Source organism: Fusarium tjaetaba (genome assembly GCF_013396195.1).
Source record: "Fusarium tjaetaba strain NRRL 66243 chromosome Unknown NRRL66243_c0000002, whole genome shotgun sequence".
Classification (NCBI taxonomy): domain Eukaryota; kingdom Fungi; phylum Ascomycota; class Sordariomycetes; order Hypocreales; family Nectriaceae; genus Fusarium; species Fusarium tjaetaba.
The window spans coordinates 102,388-113,920 of NW_023501198.1; the positions used below are offsets into that span (position 1 = coordinate 102,388).

The window sequence follows — 11,533 nt, forward strand, 5'->3', positions numbered from 1 at the left end:
AATTCGAGTGGGTAGAAAGAAGAAACGTCTAAAGTTTTGCGTAGCCAAAGTTGAGAAAATAGCCCGTCGCAATCGCAACTTTTTCTGAATTTTTAGCCGATAAGAGATAAGAGTAGCCCACCATCAGCCACAGCCACATCAACGCCACAATTCTAGCCATTCCCGGAAATAAAATGATCGGCTGTACAGGTCAATCTGGCGCTTTTGACTGACAATAAAGTTGACATGATGGGAACCAATTGCAACACATGGCCAGTCTCAGCTTACATGATTCAGAACACACATGATCATCGGCCGCGTATGTGGTCTTAGACAGTCTAAATCCAAACAAATGCCTCGCTTGAGGGGTTGATCAGGCATTGTTTTTGCTTTGTACTGTAGGTAGATTCATCACTAAGATGCCTTGTAGATTGTCGGCCAAAGCCCGAATGATTCGTGGGAATCAGCATCCCACTTCCAAGATCGTCTCCCTGATATAAGCCCTTGTCAGAAACACATCGTCAAACGTGTAGCACGTTACTTCGGCTACGGCGCATGCAACGGCAATGGCTTCGCGTAACATCGAATTCAGGTCTGTTGTATCACCGGCTTCATTTTATTAAATGCCATACTACGTTGAAGCGCTTCGATATGAGAATCAGAAGCAAATGCATCTTCCATTTTAACAATTCCACGCGCAACAAGCGCTTAACGCTAGCCGCCTACGGCAGAAAGTGGAGTTAGCTACCTAATCCTTTGGTGGGGACCCCCTAGAGCACAATGACGAAATGCCGAAAGACTTCCCTCGGGTAGTGACAGGTACTTTTGAGTGTGGGCATAACGCGTAGACCGCTCATGTACCTCCAGAATGCATGTCGTGCCCTGGTGGCTGACCCCTGTATTCTTTATTGTGTTTCATCACGTCTGTGACATGTCTTTTGTTCTTCGTGAGTCCGCTCGCCTGGGAACTTTGGATAGAGAAGAGTTTATTGCATTGCGAAAGAGAGGGGGGAATACTCTAGAAATACCTAAAGGTAAATAGAATTTTGAGTTGGACGGGTAGTCTAGGTGGGTTTGATTCACCGTTGAGCACGATTCGGCGTATTTGTTACCGAATGTGGCAGTTGACAGTCGAAGAGACCAATAACAACGAGAAAACAACCTTAAGTTAGCACTCCTCGGTCCCTACAAACCTTGATCTAGCTCCGATTATCGATGAGAATCTTCCTTTCTCTTCTCCATTCCTCGATTCTCCGTGTCATCATCATCAGGCGGCCTCTATTTATACCTGATCACCCCCCGCCATCTTGATTTAAGGTCCAGTCACGCTTGGCGCGCCTCCACACTCCCGCCAACGAGGGTCACCTGGACCCTGAGAACGGTGACGGTGTGACAACCAACGAACCATCAAAGTTCTGGCACGAAGCACGGGCACGGGTGTTGCGATATACTAACTACTAAGTACTCGGACCAGATCGCCCTTGTGTCCCAATCTCTGTTTCACTTGCTGCTGATCTTTATCTTCCCTTTATCTCCGGACCAGGCAGGGCAGGGCGTCTTGCTTTAAACTCGTATCGCCCTTGGAGCTTGCCTGTCTCTGTCACTCCACTCCCTGCTCCTTCAACCTCATTTCCACCATACTTTCATTCCATCATGGCGGGACAAGACGCTGAAGGCTCCGAGCCGCCCTCACCACGCACTACGCGAAGACGGAATCCTTTACAGCGGAATGCTTCAACAGGAGAACTGGACGAGCGAACCCCCTTGCTCACAGCTTCAAGGTCGCGCATTCGTATTAGCGAGCAAAGCTCGACTCGTCAGCAAAAAGGATCCTTATCGCGGGACCACAGCTACATAGGTGCGTTCTCCAGGAGTTATTAATTCTTACTTTAGCTAACCATTTTCTGTGTCTCAGGTGCCTATCATGGCTCTCGAAATCATAGCCGGCATCCCTCGTGGAGCTCAAGACTGGTTAACGCCCTGTCCGACCGCCATGAGTCCTCTATGGCCGAATCGAAAGGCACGATTTTCCCCGATGAGCGCATGTGGTACGATCAATTCACCAGTACCGACTGGGTGCATGACGCAATCGCCGATTCCTACAGGGTCAAGGAGCTTCGAAGTCGTAAGGACTTCTGGGGCAGGGTTCGCGTTATCTTTGATGGCGCCCAGGGCTGGATTTTGAGCGCTCTCTGTGGCTTTCTCGTTGCATTGATGGCATACACAGTTGATGTTGCCGAATCTACTGTCTTTGATTTCAAGGAGGGCTACTGCAGCAAAGCTTGGTACCTCAGCAGAAAGGTCAGTACCTAATTCATGATGCGCCCCTTCTTCAGCTTGTCCTTAGAACCAAGGTAGGCTAATATCGACCTTAGAAGTGCTGCGCCGAGGAAGTCTGTGAGGACTGGGTCACATGGGCACATGCTGTGAACAGTCCTTCCGGAGACATCTGGAGAAGCTTCGCGGTTTACATGGCCTTTGTTCTCTCACTTGCTCTTATTGCCTGTTGGATGGCACTATGGACAAAAACAGTTGTCCCATCTGCGTATCAGCTGACGACCCTAGATGAGAACCTGGCTGTCGATGAACCCACACAGACATATGACGACTCGAACACAAGTGAATCTTCGACACCTCAACCGCAACCCGATCCAAAGCCAGAGAATCCCCCAATGGTCTACTATTCTGCTGCTGGCAGTGGCGTTGCCGAGGTTCGCGTCATTCTCAGTGGCTTCGTTTTGCACGGTTTCCTGGGTGCCAGGACCTTGATGATCAAAATGGTAGCACTGATTCTAAGTGTTGCTTCCGGTATGAGTCTCGGAAAGGAGGGCCCCTACGTTCACATGGCTGCCTGCGTTGGCAATATCTTGTGTCGATTATTCTCCAAGTACGATCGAAACGACGGAAAGCGGAGAGAGGTTATTTCAGCAGCCGCAGCCGCAGGAGTCGCCGTGGCATTTGGTGCGCCCCTAGGCGGAGTACTGTTCGGCCTCGAAGAAGTTTCGTACTTCTTCCCTGCAAAAACGCTGTTCCGAACTTTCTTCTGCTGTATCGTCGCCGCATTATCCCTCAAATTCCTTAACCCCTACGGTACACACAAGATTGTTCTGTTTGAAGTGAGATATCTGGTCGACTGGGAGTATTTCGAGCTTGGGAGCTTCATATTTGTGGGCATCATTGGCGGTGCACTGGGCGCGCTCTTTATCAAAGCCTCTAAATACTGGGCCCAATCGTTCAGAAGGATCCAGTTGATCAAAAAGCACCCTCTGCTGGAGGTACTGCTTGTAGCAATGGTAACAGGATTGATGAGCTATTGGAATCCTCTGACAAAGCTCCCTGTTGCTGAGCTGCTTCTCAATGTCGCATCGCCGTGCGAGGGTTCCAGCATTGACTGGGAAGAACGAACATTGTGTCCTGGGGCTATTGATGAGATCCCCCCTATTCTCTTCGAATTGTTTGTGGCTCTCTTGATCAAGGGCTTCCTTACCATTATCACTTTCGGCATTGTAAGTAGGACTCGGAACGAGCTGTGGCATAAACTAATACACCCAACAGAAAGTTCCTGCTGGAATCTATGTACCATCTATGGTTGTTGGAGGCTTGATGGGCCGGATAGTCGGCCATATGGTGCAATGGGCCGTCCTACGTGTCCCCGATTGGGGTATCTGGGGAGACTGTGCTTTTAGCAGAGACGGCTCGTGCATCCAACCCGGTGTGTATGGTCTCATTGCAGCCGGTGCCACCATGTGTGGTGTGACAAGACTCTCTGTCACACTCGCAGTCATCTTGTTCGAGCTCACTGGTAGCCTGGATTATGTCTTGCCCTTCTCTCTTGCCATCCTCGTGGCCAAATGGACAGCTGATGCTATCGAGCCCAACAGCATCTATGTGAGTCTTTCATTTTTGGCCAATGTACTGAGCGGCGACTGACTTGTACAGGATCTCCTCACCAGCATGAATTCATATCCATTCTTGGACAATAAGCATAAGCCGATCTTTACGGAAGACCTGGCTGACATTGTGCCACGGGTTCGAAAAGAACGAATCATTGACATTACCAACTCGCCGGTTGTGCCTGCTACCAGCTTGAGAATCAAACTCGAGCTTCTGCACAAGGCTGGCGAACTCGATGGAGGACTGCCAATTGTGCGGCACGGTATTTTGGTTGGGTTGATTCCTGCACCTGATCTTGGATACGCTCTTGATCAATTAGAAGACGAAGCAACGAATTTTTGCCTCATGGACCACGTTCCTAGCATTGACGAAGATGAGGGAGAACATGATCCCACAGACTTTACACCTTACATAGATCCTGTAAGCATTCTGCGATATGTGCTACCTCGCACACACTGACAAGTATAGGCACCTGTTGCATTGGATATCAGATCACCAATGGACTTGGTTTATGAGCTTTTCGCGAAGCTCGGACTCAGGTACATTTGTGTGCTGAAAGACGGCAGATACGCTGGAATGGTAAGCACTCACTAACTACTGCGTGAAATCGATGTTCTCTTTATGATGCTAACCCAGCTACCAGACCCACAAGAAGACCTTTGTCAGATATATGCGGGAGCATGAGAAAGACGTTTAACTTGTAGGCGAATCAGGAGTTTTGGGCATTGTGGGCGTTGTTTGTTTCTGTGATACAGGCATGGCATTGGCATTGCATTTCTGGTAGCGAGATCTTTTGGGCATCAGAATCGGACGCATCAACATTATAGTTAACGCAGTTGTTGATAAGGGTGGAAGAGCCCCGTCTTCTCCAACTTATAGATTGGCATTGTGACAGCATGAGACTTTTATGGACACAGAGAATCGAGGCGACTTGTTACTCTTTGAATTGACTGGAAAGATCGGCCAAGCTGGAAAATTTAGTCTTCAACTCATGTGATTGTTATCGTGTTCCAATGTTTATAGAGGGACGAACTGTCTAGGCCATTGATAGAAGCCAGTCTCCCTTAACCTGCCCAAAAGGGTAGGCTTCTAGATGCCAAACGCACTAAAAGCAACGGCTGGCAGCCGAGAACTCGGACGGCTCCGAGACCGGAACCGGCCCGGTGTGTGGAGCGGGAACGACGGCTACCATGTTTGGGTGTGTATATATGCTGTTGGGCGGTATGGGAGATATGCTGCTTTTACATAGCAGATAAATCCCCACTCGGTAGAAAGATCACCAAACAAAGTAAGCAATCATGTCTCAAGGTGAGTTCGGTGAGGAATAGTGGTCGGTAATTCTGACTCGATTGGTGTAAGTACTGTAGCTAGAAGGCGTATCAGGATCTGAGCGTCGTTTTATACCAACTGACCAAGTACCCTGATATATGGAGATACCTGTCTTATAATTACCCCGCGCCTTGACAAGCTTGGTGGATTTGGAGAGCGGGACATGGAATCAGGAAGGTCAACCCGTGAAGAAAGGACAAATTGATTCTGTTATCAAACAGTACGGATACCGGTACCTGGATATGTGAATACGCAGTGGCTGGCAACCGGTCACGGGGTGTTCTTGAGTGTGAGATAGGCTGCAATAATGGTTGGACAATGCATCCATGGATGTTATCGGTACGTATTTGCGTATGTAGTATCTGGCCCCTGCACAGTAGACATGTCGGCACTGCAGTCTGTTATCGAGATCTGGGTCTGGGTCTGGGTTCACCGTGGGTAAGGTGAGGCACGGGCCTTGATACGAAGAACAGGGCGAGATGGAATTGGAAGAGTAGATGGTCTCTTAGACGATATTGAGATCAATACTATTACGAAAGCAAATCAACTATATCTTGCAATTGATATGGAGGCTAGTAGGTCAGAAGTCATGACAAGAAACCCAAGTCGCAAAAGATAACTGATAACTAACTTAGCGGAGAGAATCAGAGGAGCTAGCGGGGTCTGAGTCTCCGAGAGATGCTGTGTGTAGGCGAGCTGGGGCACTACAGCTTCTTACCTATTACGGCAACTTTTCAACACGTCTAGCTTCACCCCTCCCTCTTTCCTGTTTGCCTCCGCTGTCTCTCACCAACTTCCGCCCTCCGCTTGGTCAATTTCTTAAGAGCGAATGCGGGGAAAAGAAACATTTTTTGGTGGTAGGTGTAGCTTTCAGTTGTACCTCATCATGACTAAGGTGCCTGTCTTCCGGTGTTTGGGCAGGTGAGGTGAGAGCCGGGTCCGAGTAAGGACCCTTCCTCTGAAGTGAGTGATACATTATAAAAGGCTGACGACAACCTCCCTTCCTTCTCTCCCCTCCTCTTCCGTATCTCCCATCTGTGTGACATCCTCATACCTACAGCTTCTACCTCAGCTTGAAAAGAGTGAGTTGCCCCTCTCAATTTGACTTGTATCATGGCTACATGGATCTGATGGCATTGCTTGCTTCCATATCATGACGGCACCCTTTCATTCATGCTAACTTTCTTTCCTCACTTAGCAGGCATAACACAATTCCAATTCACACTTTACCTTACGGTCGAAGCATTCTATAAAACATTCACACTCTTCATCAATTGCAACTCCTAGTCATGTCGGCTTTCCGCGCTGGCATGGCCGCCCGGCCTGCTGTCCAAGCTGCCCGAGCTGCAGCTTGCCGATCTTTCGCTACTTCGCGCAACATGCGCATGGCTGCTGTCTCTGAGAAGACCTTCTTCGCTGGCGAGCCAGAGGCCCCTACGGTCAAGACAGCTATTCCTGGCCCCAAGACCAAGAGTCACATGGATGAGCTCACCAAGGTCTTTGATACTCGTAGCGCAAACATGCTTGTCGACTACACCAAGAGCAAGGGCAACTACATTGCCGACCCCGATGGCAACGTGCTTCTCGATGTGTAAGAGTCAATTGAAAGCCAGCTTCATCCCCAAATGCTAACGAATAACATAGCTTTGCCCAGATTGCTTCAATTGCAGTCGGCTATAACAACCCTGCCCTTCTCAAGGCCGCCTCCAGCCCTGAGATGGTAAACGCCATTGTCAACCGACCTGCCCTCGGAGCCTTCCCCTCTCATGACTGGGCCGATCTTCTCAAGTCCAGTCTTCTTACTGTTGCTCCAAAGGGTCTCGATAATGTCTTCACTGCCATGGCTGGCTCGGATGCGAACGAGACTGCCTACAAGGCCGCTTTTATGTGGCGCCGACAGCAGGAGCGTGGTGGCCCTGAGGTTGACTTCAGCACCAAGGAACTTGACAGCGCTATGGATAACCACGCCCCCGGAAGCCCTGATCTTTCTATTCTTTCTTTCAAGACCGGCTTCCACGGTCGTCTCTTTGGATCGCTTTCTACTACCCGCTCCAAGGCTATCCACAAGGTCGACATCCCTGCTTTCGACTGGCCTCAAGCGACTTTCCCCAAGCTCAAATATCCTCTCGAGGAGAACGTGGAGGAGAACAAGAAGATCGAGCAAGCCAGTCTCGATGAGGTCGAGCACCTCATCAAGAACTGGCACCTACCTCCTTGCGCCGTTGTCGTTGAGCCAGTCCAGAGTGAAGGCGGTGACAACCACGCCTCGCCTGACTTCTTTCGCAAGCTGCGAGCCCTGACTAAGAAGCATAACATTCTGCTTATTGTCGACGAAGTCCAGACTGGCATCGGCGCTACTGGCAAGTTCTGGGCTCATGAGCACTGGAACCTCGAGACACCCCCTGATATCGTGACCTTCTCCAAGAAGGCTCAAGCTGCCGGTTTCTACTATGGCGACCCTGCTATTCGCCCCAACAAGCCTTACAGACAGTTCAACACATGGATGGGTGACCCTGCTCGTGCCATACTCTTCAAGGCCATTGTCGACGAAATCAACAAGAATGACCTCGTCAACCACACCGCGCGAGTTGGTGATCGCCTCTTCAAGGACCTCGAGTCTCTTAGCAAGAAGTACCCCGGTCAGATCGAGAACCTGCGTGGCAAGGGTCAAGGTACATTCATTGCCTTCGACAGCCCCAAGCGTGACCAGTTCCTAGGAGAGGCCAAGAAACTGGGTGTGAACATCGGTGGCAGTGGCGCCAGCGCCGTTCGTCTGCGACCTATGCTCATCTTCCAGCAGAAGCACGCTGATATCCTTGTGGACACAATTGAGAAGATTGTTAAGCAGTAAAAGGGGGATGCAAGAGGAATATCAAAATGACCATTTAAGGACAGTGGAGTTTGGGATTTTCTGAATAAATCAGGAATTGTATTTAGCGAAGACCTAGGAGATCCAGATATTTCTTTTATCTCGATGCCGAAATCTGGAATGGACTGGGCACACTTGATTGGGTGTTATGAAGCCAAGGATAATGAGGGTTAATGCAATCAACATAAGCGTCTTGCTCTTTTTCATACACTTTCTTGCATCTGTTTGAGCATTCTATCTTTTGTCGTGACATGCTTTCCTCTTCAATCAGCAGACAGATGTCTATTTCTCAAGGGAGGCAAAAACTTGGGGCATCAGGACAAAAGTCTTCAGACTTTAGGTAAGTTATCATAACCCAAGAGGTCTCTTGCAGGAGTTTTTTTTCGCGTCCTTCATCAAAGGTCACAAGTATTCTTTGCCCTCTGAGGCTGTCATATGTCGGGCAAGTATACAAATTATATCTATGTAATTGCGCTTAGGCAAGCAGTGCAAGTTTATGTCTCACTTGATAAGATTGTCATTAGTTTATGAATTCTGTCTATTGGTGCCCGTATACGGTCTTGAAGATGTCCTGAAGTTCATGCCTATTAGTCTCCCTGCTTTACAGGTTACCTGAGAGTCAAACCAGCTGCTCTCTTATCATTGCCTCTGTCTATATCGTCCTCATTAACATTCGTGCCTAGCATTATCGTACGAACTATCCCACGAGTAGTCGGTGAAGCTCCTTGTTCTCCCTCGTTTGCCCATTCAGAAATGTTGGTATCATCTTCCTAAGTCTTTCTCTGATGTCGATTCGCGGTCTCCTTATCCGATTTTGTGTTCGTTTCTTGCATCTCATCCGGTGCTCTGCTTTGTATTATGCGACTTTGGTCGTCAGTTCCCATCGGTTGCAATGAGCTTGATCGATTGTTTGGAGAACCTTCTTGTTTTTGCACGCGCGGTACCGCTTCACTAAGGGATCTCGTGCGGTTAGACATATGTTCTCCATGCTACCAGAGTATTAGCTGACGCCCAACAGACGAAACGCTATTACCAACCGATGTGTTGTCTGAAATCCCTGCTGTCTGCTTTGACTGGAGCATCCCAGATGACGGTTTGATAGAAGGTCGGAAAGTATCCAAATTCCTGTGAGTGTTTTGAAACTCCACAGGAAGTACGCGGCTTGGACCTTTGTATGCATTATGCAACGAGTCCGGGAGCCGTGGTGGAAGAACAGCTTGAGGAGCCGGGGCAATAGTGCGAAAGCCCGAGTGAGGGTTCTGTAGAATTTGTGCAGATGGCTTTGGAGCGATAGGACGGGGATTGAAGGGTCGCTGACTGGTCACATCCCGACCTGCATATGCTGGACGGCCCTTTTTCTTCTTGAGAGGCTGTTCAGGTTGCTGAGGTTGCTGCAAATGGGGCCCGGTAGCCATAGCGGATTGGCGTTGGAAGTTTGCCGGTGAGTTCTGCGCTGGAGAATGTTGAGACAGAAGAGGCAGAGCCTGATTGCTGTGAAGTTGGCCGTCGTTGTTGTTCTGAGTGCTCGATTCTTCTTCGCTAGCTTTCCGCTTTGTCCCACGTTGTCCTATGTACATGCTCTGAGCTGTCTCCATACACTGAGCCATGTTGCGACCTATAAAGGATGTTTAGTTCGGGGGGGTCTGGAGGTAGTGGCTATTCTACTTACCGTTCGGGAGTTGCATTTGCATCCAGTTTGGCTCAATATGGCGGACTAGACTCTCCAAATATTGGACATCTAATTGACTGTGCTTGATAATCTCGGCAAGGAGATGTCGCTGGAGTTTGGTCAGTTGAAGAACTTCAGGAGGCTAGCTTGACGAGATATACCTTCTCCTGGTCGTTAAATGGTTCCATGCTGATATCTTTCCTTTGAAAACTATCCTGGTGAGAATGAGGCTTGGAAAAGGCCCAAAAGTAGATGTTGAAGTGAATTCTCATAAAATCTCAACCACGAGAAGAATTGAAAGTCCATCGAGGACTATATCCTCGTTCTGCGGAAGTCTTTAGAAAGCGAATGTCGTCTTTGGGCGTTTCGGTCGATAGACTCATTGGAGGTTGATGGCAAGACGCTAAAAGAATAGAATAGTTTGTGGAATCTTGTGATATATTGCATTTAAGGGCCACGATATAGCCTAACGATGGACCCAGCCAACTGGCTTGGAGACGTCGGGTACGACGAAAGGAAGCGACTCGCTCAAGATGCTGCGGTACATGTGATAGCGGATGGACGAAGAAGCGAAGATTGCTACTTGTAGCCAGATGCGGGAACACAAGGTCTGGGCTGAGATACTCTCTGTGCTGGAACCTATTGAAAAGAATGAAGAGGCCTTATTGATTCCTGGGTAAAGTTGCAGGTTCCGAGAGGCTATTGCCTGGTGTAGTGAGATCGCCTTATGGAGTGTTTTCGACCGGTTCTTAAAGTCTCAGGTCTATTCTAAAGCGGAGCAGGACTTGGTTTCGGTAGCTTGTGAAGTAATAAAGGTGAAGCTTGGGGAGATTCTCTTGACAAGAGATGCTCGTTTGAGTGAAGGGCAGATCACACTGACGATGTTGAGATCAAAAGAACCGCAGTGGTGAATATAGGCAGCAGGTAAGTAGGTAGGTAGGTTTTGGTGACAATGCTGGTGCAAGTAGACCAACGGGCGAGAAACAGATAATGACAGACTCAACGTCAGTGTCAGTGTCAGACCCTGGATGCCTCCTATAAGGCAGACAGAGGGTGCACAGAGACAACGACTAGGTAATGTAGGTAAGGTAGGTACCTAATTCGGACTGAAGCCACCAAATAGATGAATCGGTTTGCTCAATATTCAAGTACCGCCTCAGCCCGTTTGTAAAACTGCTGCACATGATATTGGACGGGAGTGGCCGAGAAAGCGATGCACAAGACGCAATGCGATCCAGCACAATTCATCTCATTATCCCCTGATGAGATGAGATGAGATGCGCAGCGATGGATGTAATGAGATTGTGCATGCGCGGTGCATGTACATGTGCGTGTGTTGCGTGGTACAGCTTAAGCCGATTCCTGGATCTGGAAATCCTCCTATCCATGTTTGCGAGTGAGGCGCTGAGCTGATCTGATATGATTGTGAGTGAGTATGACTGCCACCAAAGTTGGATCCATGGCAAATCAAGCTGACAACCCAAAGGCTTATTGAATTGAGTAATTGCGTCGAGAGGCCTCTAAATGTCTCACTCGGAGAGCTCCAATTTGTCCATGGTCCCTGTTTCTTTAATGACTGTGACCCTGCCATGATGCACCACTGCAGCACTCACTCCTCGGACAAAAAATAGGTGCATCAGGACGGGTCTAAAGAGAACTCAAAGGACCAATCCCACTAGAACCTGGAGGCGCCTGACTCGGAGTAGGGGGCTTATCGAAGAGAAGGGGGCCCTCTGTAGACGGCAGACACAATAGTTACATACTCCATGTCCATGTCCATGTCCATGTCCCGT

At 48.9% G+C, this 11,533-nt stretch overlaps 3 protein-coding genes across 3 annotated transcripts; 2 read left to right on the forward strand and 1 right to left on the reverse strand.

Annotated features, from left to right (window-relative positions):
• Positions 1-1,632: 1,632 nt before the first annotated feature.
• FTJAE_50 (uncharacterized protein) lies at positions 1,633-4,570 on the forward strand (the record flags this gene model as incomplete). Its single annotated transcript, XM_037351462.1, has 7 exons — positions 1,633-1,837; positions 1,895-2,280; positions 2,355-3,485; positions 3,535-3,867; positions 3,919-4,293; positions 4,342-4,452; positions 4,517-4,570. The coding sequence occupies 7 exons, from the start codon at positions 1,633-1,635 to the stop codon at positions 4,568-4,570; spliced, it is 2,595 nt and encodes an 864-aa protein (XP_037212840.1).
• A 1,921-nt stretch (positions 4,571-6,491) lies between these two features.
• FTJAE_51 (4-aminobutyrate aminotransferase) lies at positions 6,492-8,053 on the forward strand (the record flags this gene model as incomplete). Its single annotated transcript, XM_037351572.1, has 2 exons — positions 6,492-6,793; positions 6,847-8,053. The coding sequence occupies 2 exons, from the start codon at positions 6,492-6,494 to the stop codon at positions 8,051-8,053; spliced, it is 1,509 nt and encodes a 502-aa protein (XP_037212841.1).
• Positions 8,054-9,060: 1,007 nt separating this feature from the next.
• Positions 9,061-9,928, reverse strand: FTJAE_52 (uncharacterized protein; the record flags this gene model as incomplete). The annotated part of the gene is made up of 3 exons (XM_037351681.1): positions 9,061-9,686; positions 9,741-9,849; positions 9,902-9,928. 3 exons carry the CDS (start codon positions 9,926-9,928, stop codon positions 9,061-9,063), a joined length of 762 nt encoding a protein of 253 aa, XP_037212842.1.
• Between the last annotated feature and the right edge of the window lie 1,605 nt (positions 9,929-11,533).